This window comes from Simochromis diagramma, unplaced genomic scaffold (assembly GCF_900408965.1).
Source record: "Simochromis diagramma unplaced genomic scaffold, fSimDia1.1 OVJJ01000603.1, whole genome shotgun sequence".
Classification (NCBI taxonomy): domain Eukaryota; kingdom Metazoa; phylum Chordata; class Actinopteri; order Cichliformes; family Cichlidae; genus Simochromis; species Simochromis diagramma.
This window is the reverse complement of record NW_024387414.1, coordinates 7,917,900-7,931,947: the sequence shown is the minus strand read 5'-3', so window position 1 is coordinate 7,931,947 and position 14,048 is coordinate 7,917,900. Positions and strand designations below refer to the sequence as shown.

Here is a 14,048-nt window from a genome sequence, read left to right as displayed (position 1 = left end):
GTAATGTCACCTTGTAGAATCTATATATCAGTTTTCGATATAAATGTTCAGTTCTTTATTTCACTGAACAACACTGCCATCATTAGTGTCAGTAGTTTGGCAAAAAGATCATACACAAGGTAGCTTAAATGAGTTGAATTAACCACGCAACTGGAAGTGTTACAGTCTTTGGTGTTTGTCTTTTTATTCTTAATGCTATTTTAGTCAGAATTAAACAAAATGTTATAGCAGATCATTAGTCGTTTTCTAGCTGTTTTACATGCTTTTTCTAGGTGAAGAATAATGATCTGTATCAAGTTGAAGAATATGTTTTTGTTCTCTCTGCGGCTAAGTCTCTTAAACTTTGTCTGAAATATTAATGTCCCCGATAGATTGCATTTTTTAGGGAGCAGGAGCCTATTAGCGTTTTTCTTTGACCTTGTGACTTTGCCACATGTATTGCCACTGTAATTATAAGGCTAACAGGGCTCCTTCCATCCGTTTCAAAGCTTTAGCTGCTGAGAAGTGTATGTATTGTTCAGCTGATTTAAATAATTGGTGTGGTTTACTTAAAAGGGTGCCAGAGAGAAAATTATGTTAATGGAATAATTTAAAAGGAAGTTGGAAACAGATAGTAACCCTACCAAAGTCTGTCCTCCTCTCTTTTGTTATGACTTCAGATGAGTTTTGCTCCAAGGAAACTAAATTATCCTTCTATGAAAAGAGATGGTCAATGTCGTTTACACACTTGAAGGAGCTTAGCTGGTAAAGCCACTTGAGAATTTGCACTAAGACTGTGAAACAAATTAACTTTTCTGTGCAATGAGTCTTCTTTCTGGGAGTTAATTGCACATACTAATCCAGACAGTTTTTCTGTATGAATGTGTAAGAACAGTGGGTGTATATGTGTGCATAAGTGAAGGTACTCAATGGAGTTTGTGGTCATCTGTTGATGTGCTTTTACTTCTTGACTTCTTTGGGAGGGGTGTGTGAGCTTGTGCACTGGATCTGAAAAGTATTCACAGCATTTCATTTGTTCCAAATGTTGTCATGTTACAGCCTTAATCCAAAATAGATTATAATGCAGTGTGCGCGTGTGTGTATGTGTGTGTGGGTGGGGGTGGGGGGATATATGTGTATTGAGAGTGTGGGGAGTGCGTTGGAGGGTGGGGTGGGCTGCTTTTAACTATGTAAAGCACTTTGTGCTACATTTTTTCTGTATGAAAAGTGCTTTATAAATAAAGATTGATTGATTGATTGATAATCACTTTTCACCAAATATCCCATAATGACCAAGTAAAAAGTGAGGTTTGAAATTCTTGCAAATTTATTAAAAATACTAAACATAAATATAACATGTACGTACATATTCACATCCTTTGCACAATACTTTGTTGAAGCACCATCGGCAGCTAATACAGTTTCAAGTGTTTTAAGCTTGGCGCTACAAGCTTAGCAAACCTGTTTTTAAGCTGCTTCTCCCATTCGCCTTTGCAGGATCTCACAAGCTCAGTCAGGTTGGATGGGGAGTGTTGGTGCAAAGCCAGTTTCAGATCTCTGCAGAGATGTTCAATCGTGTTCAAGTCAAGGGCTCTGGCTAGCCCACTCAAGGACATTTACAGGCTGGTGCCAAAGCCCCCTTTTGTTTTTGGCTGTGTGCTTAGGGTAACTGTGAAAAGGTGAACCTCTGAGGTCCAGAGGGCTCTGGAGCAAGTTATTTTGTGTAAGGATGGTGTTGGCCGGGTGATGAGTGATACCTGGATTCCACTAGACATGACGCTTAGCATTCAGTCCAAAGAGTTTCTCGTGGTCTGAGAGTCCTTCAGGTAGCTTTTGGCAAACTCCAAGCGGATTGTCATTGGGCTTTTGCTGAGGAATGGCTTCCATCTGGCCACTCTACCGTACAGACCTGATTGGTGGAGGGCTGCAGAAATTATTGTCCTTTTGAACGGTTCTCCACTCTCCACAGAGCAACGCTGGAGCTCTGTTAGAGTGACCATTGGATTCTAGGTCACCTCCCTCTCTCTTTTAAGGCCCTTCTACCACCATTGCTCAGATTGGCCAGCCGGTCATTTCAAACTTCTTCCATTTACGCATGTCTGAGGCCATTGCGCTCATTGTGACCTTAAATGCTGGAGAAGTTTTTCTGTACCCTTTCTGAGATCTTTGCCTTGATATAATGCTGTGTCCGAGGTCTACAGGACTTCATGCTCTTTTGTGCTTTGACATGCACTGTGAGCTATATGACCTTATATAGACATGTGTGTCTTTCCAAATCATTTCCAGACAACTGATTTTATCTCAGGTGAACTTCAATCAAGTTTTAGAAACATCTGATAAAATATCAGTGGAAACAGGATGGACCTGTATGTATATGTTATATATTTGTTTTTTATTTTTAATAAATCTGTACATCAAACAAACTTTTTTTCCCTTTCTCATTATGGGATATTGTATTTATAATTTTGAGGTGAAAAGTTAATTATTCCATTTCAGAATAAGGCTGTAATATGACAAACTGTAGAATAAGTGAAGCATTGTGAATATTTTACAGATGCACTGTATGTGTTTTAATTCTACCTGCTTATCTGCTGCTTTTCTTAAGTCTTAGCAGCAATTTAAGTGACGATATAACAGTGACTTATGACCTGTTTTATAACATTAAGTAAATTAAATGTGGAACAGATGTTACATTAGAAAACTCCTTGTTGGTAAAGTGGAGGATCAATATTTTAGGATTTAATGAAATAGATGAAATTATAAGAAGCGAAAGTACTATGTACTGGTGTGTCCAAAGAATGCATCTGTTTGACACTAATGATGTACTAATCCAGTGATTCCCAGAGTTTTAGGTTCTGTTTTTAGGACATATATGTGAGCACATGTACACGAGTCTTCGCCATTTATGTTTGCAATCAGTGGCCTCTCAAATGAGTCTCTCATCCTTCAAATGAACTACAACTTCACCTTCTTGGCCTGCAGCTGGCAGTGATTGTCCTTGTTCTCTTTGTGTAAAGGCATATGAACCAGTTCTTCAGTGCTGCAGCAGGTGCTGGTTGAAGTGGCCCTTCACCTCAAAGTGGGTCTCCAAAGAAGAAGGGCTTTTGGTGCCAATTGCAGAGCAAGATAGTGGAGTTAGAGTTTCTCAAACTGTAGAGGGGGACCCTACTTGAGAAAGGAATGTTGAAAATTGAAAAAACACCACACCGGAAATGTGTTTCATTAACTTACTAGTGACAAAAAAAATGAACAAATGCAAAAAATGACTTATTCTCTCAGACAAATTAAAAATATCTAAATAAAAATCCTAAAATAGTCTCCATATGTATTTGAGCAGTTGTTGATAAACCTGGGCAAAGTAAGAAATATTTGCAAAACCCTATCTGATCATAGAAATGTCATCTCGTCCTAAATGTGTGTGTTAATATATCTTTCGCAGCTAAAAAGTTTGGAATTACGGAAGTCCCCATGGAGACAGTGACATTCATCTCACACGCCACGCAGTCACGGCTTCGGACGGTAGTAGAAAAGGTTTCTACTATCGCACAGCACCGACTGGACTCCTGTAAGGTAGGACGTTTGCAAATAAATATGTTCTGCCCCCTACACACACACACACACACACACTCAAAAAAAGATATGTTGAGGGGCTTGACAAGGGCTGTCACTTTGAGCTCAGTACAGTTTCAGCATGAAAAAAAAAAAGTAATAATCATGCAGCTGCATTTCTGAAACCGTAGTCTTACTGTTGCATGTCACTTGAGTGAGGCAAATGAAGCACCACGAACTGAAACACAGCAAAACACAATAAAAGAAAACTATGATCAGATCAGCCACCTGCCAAGATTTAATTTTATGAGCCTCATACTTTATAACAAGTATGAGTTTTTTTTGTGGGGGCCGTTATCCAGTGAAGGAGGGTAGAGTGAACAGAACAATAAATGAGTACATGGGATTGATTCCATTTGAATAATAATGATTTACACTGACAATGAAAAATGGATTATTTGGGGGGGATTTTTTTCTCCTTTTTATGGGAATTATTTCCTGTCATATGGATATACCAATGTACTGCTATGTGTCGTAGAATTACAGTATTTATAGATCTTTTTATAGCGATATTGTGATAATACTGAATAATGAGTGACTGTGTGTCTCACACCCTTACCACACATGCCCCAGCATGCAGCGAGTACTATCCAGTTTATTATAAGACAATCTGACTAAGTGCCTGTTTAAGTAGCTACCATATGATTAAGGGCAGCAGAGAAAAAACACATCAAACGTATAGTTTGAGATTGTAATGTGTAATCAGAGTATGGTGGTTTATATAGGGTAATTGTCACGTTTGTTCTGGTTTGTAGTCTTTTCAGCCATCACTGAAATGACAGACAGGTTTCTTGAACCTGCGTTGTTTATAAATCGTAAGCTGCTTTTATGGGCAGAACACAAGAGCTGAAATTAAAGAGAAATGCTGCTGTAGTTTTTTTTGGCACCACTTTATCATGATATGACATAAACTGTTGATGAATGAAAGGTTCAGTCAACAATTTTTTTCCTTCTTCTGTTCAGGGGCTGCATACAGTGTTACAAAGGGCCACCAATGGTACTAAATGAATCCTAGCTAGACTGTCACCGTACTTAGAAATACACAAAACACTCAAGATAGGGAATAAAATCCATGGGGATATTGTAGCAAACATGCAAAACTAAACTGCCATGGATATGAAGGCATTTGTATGCTTCAACAGTCATGTAAATACACACTGGCATATGCACATATGCATTTTTTTCCTTTTACTTGTTAACTCACAGACAAAAATGGAACTATAAACACGTTAAAGTTAATGTCAGAACTCTTATTTACCTTTAAGTTGATACAAAGCGCCAGAGCTCAGAGTTTTCAGCCAGTCAAAACTTATAAAAGAACTTGTAAGTGCCCGTCTACCTACAGCTGCATACTTTTGTTATTATTGGTGACTTTACTTCTTGTAGCCCTTAAATATAACTATATAACCACATCTAATTGGTAAACATTAAAGCACAAATTCATCTCTGCTGGAAGGCTATATCTTTGCATCGTTATGAGAAATGGGGGTGTGTCGGGGGGGAGAAACTTTTGAAAATGTGTTTTTCTTGATGCCAAGACGGGAGGATGAGGAGGAGCGAGGAAGAGCATTGCTACTGCTGTCCCCGTCTTGTTTTGTGATTCTTCTTTCCATTCGTTCTTTGCCTTTTTTGTGGTTTTGTAAATGAGGTGTGTGTGAAGGAGGCATGAAGCACTGTGAGCCCAGCTCTGTTGACATCAGCGAAAAAAAGAGAGAGAGAGAGAGAGAAAAGACCGAAAGACAAAGCGGCCTTAAAGTGCAGCCGGGCTTCGGCAGGAGCGGCGGCGGGAGGTACGGCAAGAGTGCAGGCTCAGCGCTGCAACAAAGAGGAGGGAAGCTGGATGAGAGAGAGAGAAGGAAAAGGGGGGCGGGAGAGTGGAAGGGGGCTGGTGATGAGTCTCCTCTGATGTGTCTTTGTGCTCTGTGCCACTCGGCGTCTCTCATCCACTCATGGAAACACACAGAAGAGAGTGATATAGAAATCAAGTGCAAGCAAGAACAGAGATGCATGAGACACATGCAGTCACACAGAAACGTGAGAAATAAGCAATTATCCTATTAACTTTTGATGGCCTAAAAAAGTTGTTTTTACTCTTGCCTTTCTATCTCCCAAGTGGGAAGTGATGTGACATTGGTAAAGAGAAGCAATGTCTGTAAATAGAAAAAGTTTGTTGATGTGTTCAGACTGGTGGTGTTCCAGTTGACTTGTGTTTTAAAGTTTCTTTTCATTGTTTAACCAAAAAATGCTGAAGGAATTATGGTTGCTTCTCAACAAATAATTGATTTTAAATATAGATTTGTATGGTCATAGCAATCTACTGCATTTTTTTAATACAATAGTTTATGAAGATTTAGTTAATCCGGAACTACAGTTAGTCACTTTTTTTTTTACACCATTAAATCAAAATCAGTGTTTTTAAGGTAATTAGTAATGATATGACATATTGAAAAAGGTGTGACACTGCATAACAACAGTCCACAGCCTGTTGAGGACTCTTCCCTCATTATTGCATGACAGCTTAAGCAGATAAAACATCTGCAGTTGATTCCAAGTGTTGAACTTGCAGAAGGTATATTTTCACTGGAACTCTTAATATGAGGTCCAGATAGATGTCAGCGTAAGTGAAGAGAGATGTCAAAAACCTTAGGAGTGACCAAATAAACAACCTGGTACTTTCTCAGAAAACGTGAATGCACTGGCCAGCTCAGTAACTTCAAATCATCTAACCAAGTCGAAACCAGATGGAACCTAGACTAACTTGTACCAGAATGATGGGAAGAGAAAAGTATGGAGAAGCATTATCCCAAGCATACCATATTCTCTATCGAAAAGGGTGGAGTCGGTGTTATGGCTTGGGCATGTATGGCTACTATTAGGATTCAAGTGCACAAGGCTTTAGTCTGCTGAGATTCTACAAAATGCTGCAAAACTGATCGGGCAGCTCTTTACAATACGAATGAATAATAGCCCAAAGTATACTGCAAAAGCAGATGGGATATTCTTCGATGGCCAACTCAGTTACCTCATCTTAACCCAATTGAGAGTTGAAATTCATTTTCTGAAGACAAAATTGTATGCCGAGAGAGAAACAAGCAAACAGCAACTGAAGGTGGTTACAGGAAAGGCCAAGGAGAGCATGCCAAGGGAAGAGACCCAGCATTTGGTGATGTCCATGAGTTCTAGCCTGCAGGCAGTCAGTGACTGCAGAGGATTTTCATCCAAGTATTGAAAACAGTTCATATATTTAAAATTATGTTACCATGTCCAGTTACTTTTGAGTGCTTAAAAATGTATAAAACTTGCTTTAAGTCCTAAATGGTTAATGTGATAGTTTTGTTAAACCCCTCCAATTAAAGATGATGGTCTGTAATTCAATCACATATTGATTGTTTGATTTAAAGTACACTGAGGTGGTAGAAAACTGGAAAACTGTGTAACTGTCCAAATACCTACATACCTAACTGTGTAGTATTAAATGAGCTGCCCAGGGAATATAGATGTACACTAGCAGACACGTGAGAAGACTAACCTCAAATGTAAATCATGAAGTAAACAAATCATTAACGGCGAGGAAGAGTCTTCTAAGTGTCTTACATTTGAAATATTCTGTTTTCTTATTAATATCACAACCATCTTGACCTTATTTTCAGTTTGAAATATCTGAACTGAAGGCAACCCAGAGTTTTGAAGTACGTGGCTAAAGCCTTAGAAGTAGCTGTTGAGTGGGACTTGTTCAACTATTACCATTGAAACAGTAATTATCTCTATCTGCTTGTCAGGACGATGAGTGCTACGAGCAGTCTGCAGACGTTCGCTCTCAGCTTCGCTTCTTTGAGCAGCTGGAGAGAATCGAGAAGCAGCGGAAGGATGAGCAGGAGAGAGAGATCCTTTTGAAAGCCGCTAAAGTAAGTTACTGTCGCCTTATCATCCTGTTGTGTGTGTGTGTGTGTGTGTTTGTGTGTGAAAGTTATGTCCCTGTGCAACAGTGTGAACTTGTGTACCGTTGTGTGCATGTGTGAGCATGTTGCTCGTGTGCAGGCCCTGACAGATGAATTAGAGTGTGACACCAGTGGATGAAGTGACCTCCCTTTGTCCTCCCAGGCTCCTGGCCTAAGGGCTCCTCTGTCCTGGCTCTTCCTCCCCGGACACAGCAAGGAGGGGAAAAACCTTACACAACCCGCATGCACTATGAAGCTAACAAACACACTTATCCGCAGCATGTATTACCTGTAAAACATCCTTCTATCACAAGTCCTGACAGCTCAGGTGCAACAGAGCATCTGTATCACCTGAGCTGTTTTCAAAAAATAAACAGCAAGTCAGATCAGATCATGCAAATGTTTTTCTAATGATGTGCAAGAAGTTAATCATTTTGGGGTTTGTTTGGAATAAGATAGCATTAGAAATTAAAGACTGTTCTTTAGTAATATCTAGTCTTACCCACTGGTGCTCAGTAGTCATGGGTCAGACCTCAAATATCTTCAAACTTAATTCATTTTGATCTCATGTAAAAAATAATATAAGATTTTGAGAAATTCTGTTTGTAGACAAGTATGTGACAAATTAAGGGAAAACCTAAACATTTGACCCCTACAGTGAGGGGTTCAGGGTTCAGGGACTGTAATATAGTGGGCACATTTTGCCCTAACAATAATGTAATATTTTTTATTTACCTTTTTATAGGAAGCGCCTTGAGACAACTAAATAAAATGAAATTGAAATATAAAAAATAGCCTGAAAGATTTATAAAAAATGGAAGAAGAAAAAATTGAACGAGGCAAAATTACCTCGGTTTACCTTAAGCTATACATCAACTGTCCTATTTACAATAGGCTGGATCACACATCGCTTTCTCTCGCCGTTTCCTTGCAGCAGCTACAATGTGTCTGAAGCCAGAAGCACCTATACAGCTGTTCCAATCTTACCACACAGTGTATGTTAGGAAGGGTGGATAGTGCTCTGTTAATCCAGGGAGTGGTCTTAATTCAATTCAATTCAGTTTTATTTATACAGCGTCAAATCACAACAACAGTCGCTTCAAGGTGCTTTATATTGTCAGGTAGACCCTGCAATAATACAGAGAAACCCCAACAATCATATGACCCCCTATGAGCAACCGCTTTGGCGACAGTGGGAAAGAAAAATTCGCTTTTAACAGGAAGAAGCCTCCGGCAGAACCAGGCTCAGTGAGGGGCGGGGCCATCTGCCACGACCAGTTGGGGTGAGAGGAGGAAGACAGGATAAAAGGCATCCTGTGGAAGAGAGTCAGAGATTAATAACAAATATGATTCAATGCAGAGAGGTCTATTAACAGATAGTGAGTGAGAAAAGTAACTGAAGAAGAAATACTCAATGCATCATGGGAATCCCCCAGCAGCCTTACACCTATTGCAGCAAACTTTACATGGTTCATAGTAAGAGCAAAAACCTAACCTATCTATACTTTTCAAGGAGTTACTTAAAGGCTTGAGTGTGAAAATAATGGGAATAACATAGTATGGTTGTAACAGTCAGCACAGCGTAACCCGACTGAATACCTGTAGGAGATTCTGGAACAATATCAGCACCATCATCAAAACTTAAATAACCGTTTGAGTAGTGATGTTCCATCCCTTTTGTAGAAGTTCAGGAGATTTGTGCAATCATTGCCAAGGTGAGTTAAAGCTGTTCTGGCAGCACTTCTCCCAAAAGCTTTCTAAGACTCAGTGTTATTGTTGTTTTGTTTTTTTCCCTTAATTTGTCGCCCGTCTCCATAAACATCTGCCAAAAAAACTCAGAACTGCCTTTGAGCTACTTCCCGCTGCTGTATTTTTTCCAGGCCTTTACCTTGATGATGCACACACATGGACAGACTCACAAAACAATAGCAGCTATAATATATTGGTGGAGATCATCAAAGAATTAGCTGATAGGTTTGTTGGGTTTTGCAAGTAGAGTACACTTTATCTTAGCTATTACACAAACATCTAAAACGAAGCGTGGTCCATATTTAATATTAACCTACAAACCTTAAAAATAATGATTTACTTTCAGTGTGTAATAGCAAAAACCTTTTGCTCCATGTGTAGTCAATTGAAAAAACAAAACAAAACGTTTTTTCATCAGATGACAGATGAGGTACACTTTGCTAGGACAGGGTTGGATCCTTTTTTGCATTCAGAACCACCTTAATTCTCTGTGGCGAAGATTCACCAAGGTGCTGTAAACATTGCTCAGATTTTGTCCATATTGACGTGACAGCACTACACAGTTGATTTGTCATTGAATATGATGCGAATGTCCTGTTCTACTATATCCCAAAGGGGCTCTGTTGGATTGGTGCATCTGGTGATTGTAGAAGCCATTTGAGTACAGTGAACTTAACCTTTTTGTCTCTGTGACATAGCACATTATCTTATCTCAGCAATGGTCAGCAATACTCAGGTAGGCTGTCCCATTTAAATGATGCTCAGCTGGTACCAAGGAACTAACTGGTATGTTAGCCAGTCTTTGTGGTAAAGTACACCTAATAAATACGTGCTGGTTTATAAATTTTCTTTTTTAATTAAGACTGCATTTTATAAACTGCAGTTTGCGAATTCGCTTGTTACTGTGCGTTATGTAATGATATGACAATTAGCCATGTGCTTATCCTGCTTATGCTAGTTAGTCATCTGGAGCGGTTACTCCCTTTTTAAAGCTTGCCTTCCTTTTTAAAGCTGTAATAATTAAAGATCCTTGAGGTAAAGGTGGAAATACAATAACAGAGCTTTATTTTGATTATGATCTCCTTTATAAACAAGCAAACAAAAATGATGCATAAGCCTAAAAGGTGGTGAAATGTGAAACTGGACAATAGTTAGACACCTAATTCTCTGTTCTTTAAAATTGTTCCAGATTGAAGGTTACTTTCGTCCAGTTAAACATTGTAGCACAGGACATTTAGAACAGGACTACTTGCCCTAGCCTTAAAAAAAAAATGATCAAAACTAATGGGGTGCTAGTAGCACTGACACATGGCCAGTATTCTGATCTCAGCTTTGTGCATGTAAAGACATTTGTCTCTCAGTAAAAGAAGATCACCACTGACCAGAAAAAGAAAGAGAATCTTTTGCAAATGAAAATGCCCTGCAGTGTAACATTAGCAGAAGCTAGGTTAATTTAATTAATTTTGAATGGAGCCAATGTCCCACAGTAAAGATTCTCATTGCAGCACACCTCACTGTCTTAATTGCATTATTACGCTCCAGTCCTGCCATGCAGGATATTAGAAAATCCTCTAGTTGATGAACAGGGCCACCAAACCCCATGACCTATCTGGGTTTTTTTTTGTTTTCTGTTTTTTTTAAGATGGAAAAAAAAAGACATTGCCTCAGCAGGAAACTAAACTGTAAAGTTGGTTGTTTAAAAAAGAAAAAGTGCAGCTTTAGGATCCTCTTTGTCAGGTCCCAGTTCTACATGGTTGAGCACTGTAATCATTTTTTTTTCTTTGGAAAGCTCTCTTTATTAACAGGATTACTGAAGAACTTTTGCAAATGTAGCCAAGTTCTGTTAGAAGGGCTTACCTCGGGGCTGTTTGGATTGCCTGAGCTTCGTTGAGGAAAGTCTGACTTCACCTCAGAGCCATGTCTGTGGCTTTTTGGCTCTTGTTGCCATGGCGTTTCAGTTCAAGGAGAAGTTTGGAAAGAAAATTGAACGATATACTACACAAACAGTGCTTGATAATATTGTAGTACTTTCTCTATTATTTAATCATGTATTTGTTTTACTTTTCCTGCTTTTTTTCCCTTTACAGCTTTATAGGTATCACATCTGTTTTATGGTACACTTGCTTTGATACTCTGCAGCCAATATAACAGACTGATTTAAGGGAAAGCAGGAAAAATCCATCCTAAAACACTTACATACTGTTAGGGAGTGGCTGATGATTTAACTTGATTTTTGGTTCGATTTTTCTGACTTCCTCTAATAACTGTTTCACTTTAAATGTTATGTTTTTGGCTCAGTTCACTAAACTAAAAAGGAGCTTCTTTATACATAGTATTTCATGTTCAGCCTTCATTTGAGAGATATAGATAGCTGAATATGTTAAAACTCTCAATAATTCATAATGTTATGTTCTTATATTGCATAAGTGAGCCATTTATTGACTTAAAGTTTCGTAAAAAGAAAGATTTACGGTGAAGCTTGATGCCGGCGGTTTGTTGGTGGATATTATTATTTTTTGCCTGTAATTTGTAAAGGAAATAAGATTGATCAGATTTATAAATACTATCAGCGGTAACTTAAAGAAGTATGACAAGTTTCACTCTAAATATTTGGGAGAATATGTTAACTTTGCTGTTTCCACATAGAACCCAGAGCTTAATCAAAGAAAAATAACCCTCTGATTGTCCTCATAATTCATTTTTGGCAACAAAATGAAATTTCAACATTACAAAACAGCTCCAGAATACATTCCCAGACTGTTTGTATACTATACTACACTGCATTTTTTAAGCACAGTACACTCAATTACACAAAACCAACAAAGCTTGTCAGCATTTAGTACGCAGTCCTCTTTTCCCTTCTCGACTCTGTTCTCTCCTGTAAGTGGGGAAACCAGGGCAGCTGACAGAGGAGATGTAAAGCATGCCAGTGGCACCACTGCCCTTTGTAAACAGTCCATCTGTACCTACCCCTCCTATCCTCCACCCACCTCCCTGCCTGCCTCTTTGCTGCTCGAGCGCCCGCTAATTTGACCTCTTGAATAAGAAACGCACTGAAATAATCCTTTCCACCCCCTCCTCCTTCCTTCACAACAAGCCTTACCCTCTGCTATGCCAGCCATTTAAAATATGACTCAAGTCTTGAGGGATGCTCTGGCCGACTGGAGGGCAAACACATTAGTCTTAGTTGAGATACCGACCACTACGTGAACTGCCTGATATATTTAAAGCCAATTAGCAGTAAGGCTATGAAGAGCAGGTCTCCGTCCATCAGAGAGAGTACATAAGGAGAGGAAGGGAGGTAATGTTAAGGAGGGAATAGGGATGGCCTGGCGTATGTTCTCACTGATTTGTTGTTTGAAGAAATTAGATGAAAGTAAGATAGCTTTTCACTTCACTGAGATGGAGGCTGTATTGTAAAAATAAAATATGACAGGTTCTCTGCATATGTAGAACTACACGATTAACCTTTTGCAATGTTTCAGGGAATAAAATGAAGACATTATAGAGCTACCAAAATCAGGTTAGACAGTAACTGAGAGCTTTGTTTGCACAAAAACGTTAGGGTCGATCAACTTATGCTCATCTTAATAGGGAAAAAAATCAAATGGATAGATTATTTCCAGATTAACAAACAACACGCAATTACTGTGTAGTGCCATAATCTGCCTCTGTTGCCTGCAGTGGTCAGCTGTACATGTACATTTGGCTGCGTGGTGAAGGATTCCCAGGGACAAATACATTCACCCAGATCTTAGCAGCTGATTAAAATAGAAGTGCTGTGTTGTTATTGCCAGGGACACACACACTCACACAAACACAAAGCAACGGATAGCCACACTGGCTCTCAGTGACACATAGACAGCCACTGCCACTGATAGTCACCAACATCCTTTCCCCCTTGTGTGTGTGCGCGTGTGTGCGTGCTGGCTCGAGCAGAATTTTTAATAACCTCTTTTGATTAGAATCCCCCTCCAGCGGCTTATTTAGGGCTGGATTTGGAGCGGGTTTAAAGGCCACTGCCCCCCGGGGGGCGCTCCATTGCTGTTCTCTGAATTCAGATACGATGTCCTTGACACCTCTGTATCCTGTTCCCATTTTGCACTATTTTTGCTGCCGCAGCAACAGATGAGTAGCGGAGAGGTTGTGGGCTCCTTAAACCAGCTGTTAACCTGTGTCCCCCCCCCCCTCCTTTGCTCCACAGAGTCGCTCCAGGCAAGAAGACCCAGAGCAAGCTCGACTGAAACAGAAAGCTAAGGAGGTAAGCTGCAGCGGAGATCATTACCCTTGACATTTCCCCGACTCCAACGTATTAATTTTTCATGCCTCACTACATATGTAATGCCATTTAAAGTCCGACTTAAAAAAGTTTGAAGAATTATTCGCGCAGATTGAAGCCCAAGTGTGGAAAAATGATTTTCTGCGCACCCAAGACACCCTCCACTTCTTCCACTCCACTTCTTTTTTTCTTTTCCTCATCTGTGTCGTCTCACAGCAGTGTAAATTTTGACTAATTGCTTTTCATTGGGCCCGGTGTCTTTCCGTAGATGGTGTCCTTTATTTACTGTTAATTTCTCAACTCACTTTTGGCACATCTGTATCTCGTCTTAAAAGTACATTTGTATTAATTTTATGCAAATTTTGTTGCCACATGAAAGTGCGATTATCTTAGCCTACACAGTGCAACAGAATTTATAGTGAGAGAGCAAAATGGATTAACTTTTTATATCTGTTTGTAAATTAGTCCAGTTGCAGCGATGCATAGTTCAGCAA

At 39.4% G+C, this 14,048-nt stretch overlaps 1 protein-coding gene across 2 annotated transcripts in view; it reads left to right on the top strand.

The window, feature by feature from the left end:
• Positions 1–14,048, top strand: part of LOC120721608 (transcription initiation factor TFIID subunit 4-like) — a 92,279-nt gene that overhangs the window by 36,721 nt on the left and 41,510 nt on the right. For both annotated transcript variants that reach the window (XM_040012053.1, XM_040012054.1), the window contains 3 exons: positions 3,419–3,549; positions 7,368–7,493; positions 13,480–13,536. In XM_040012053.1, the coding sequence (XP_039867987.1) occupies positions 3,419–3,549; positions 7,368–7,493; positions 13,480–13,536 (314 nt within the window). The remainder of the gene's footprint in view (positions 1–3,418; positions 3,550–7,367; positions 7,494–13,479; positions 13,537–14,048) is intronic.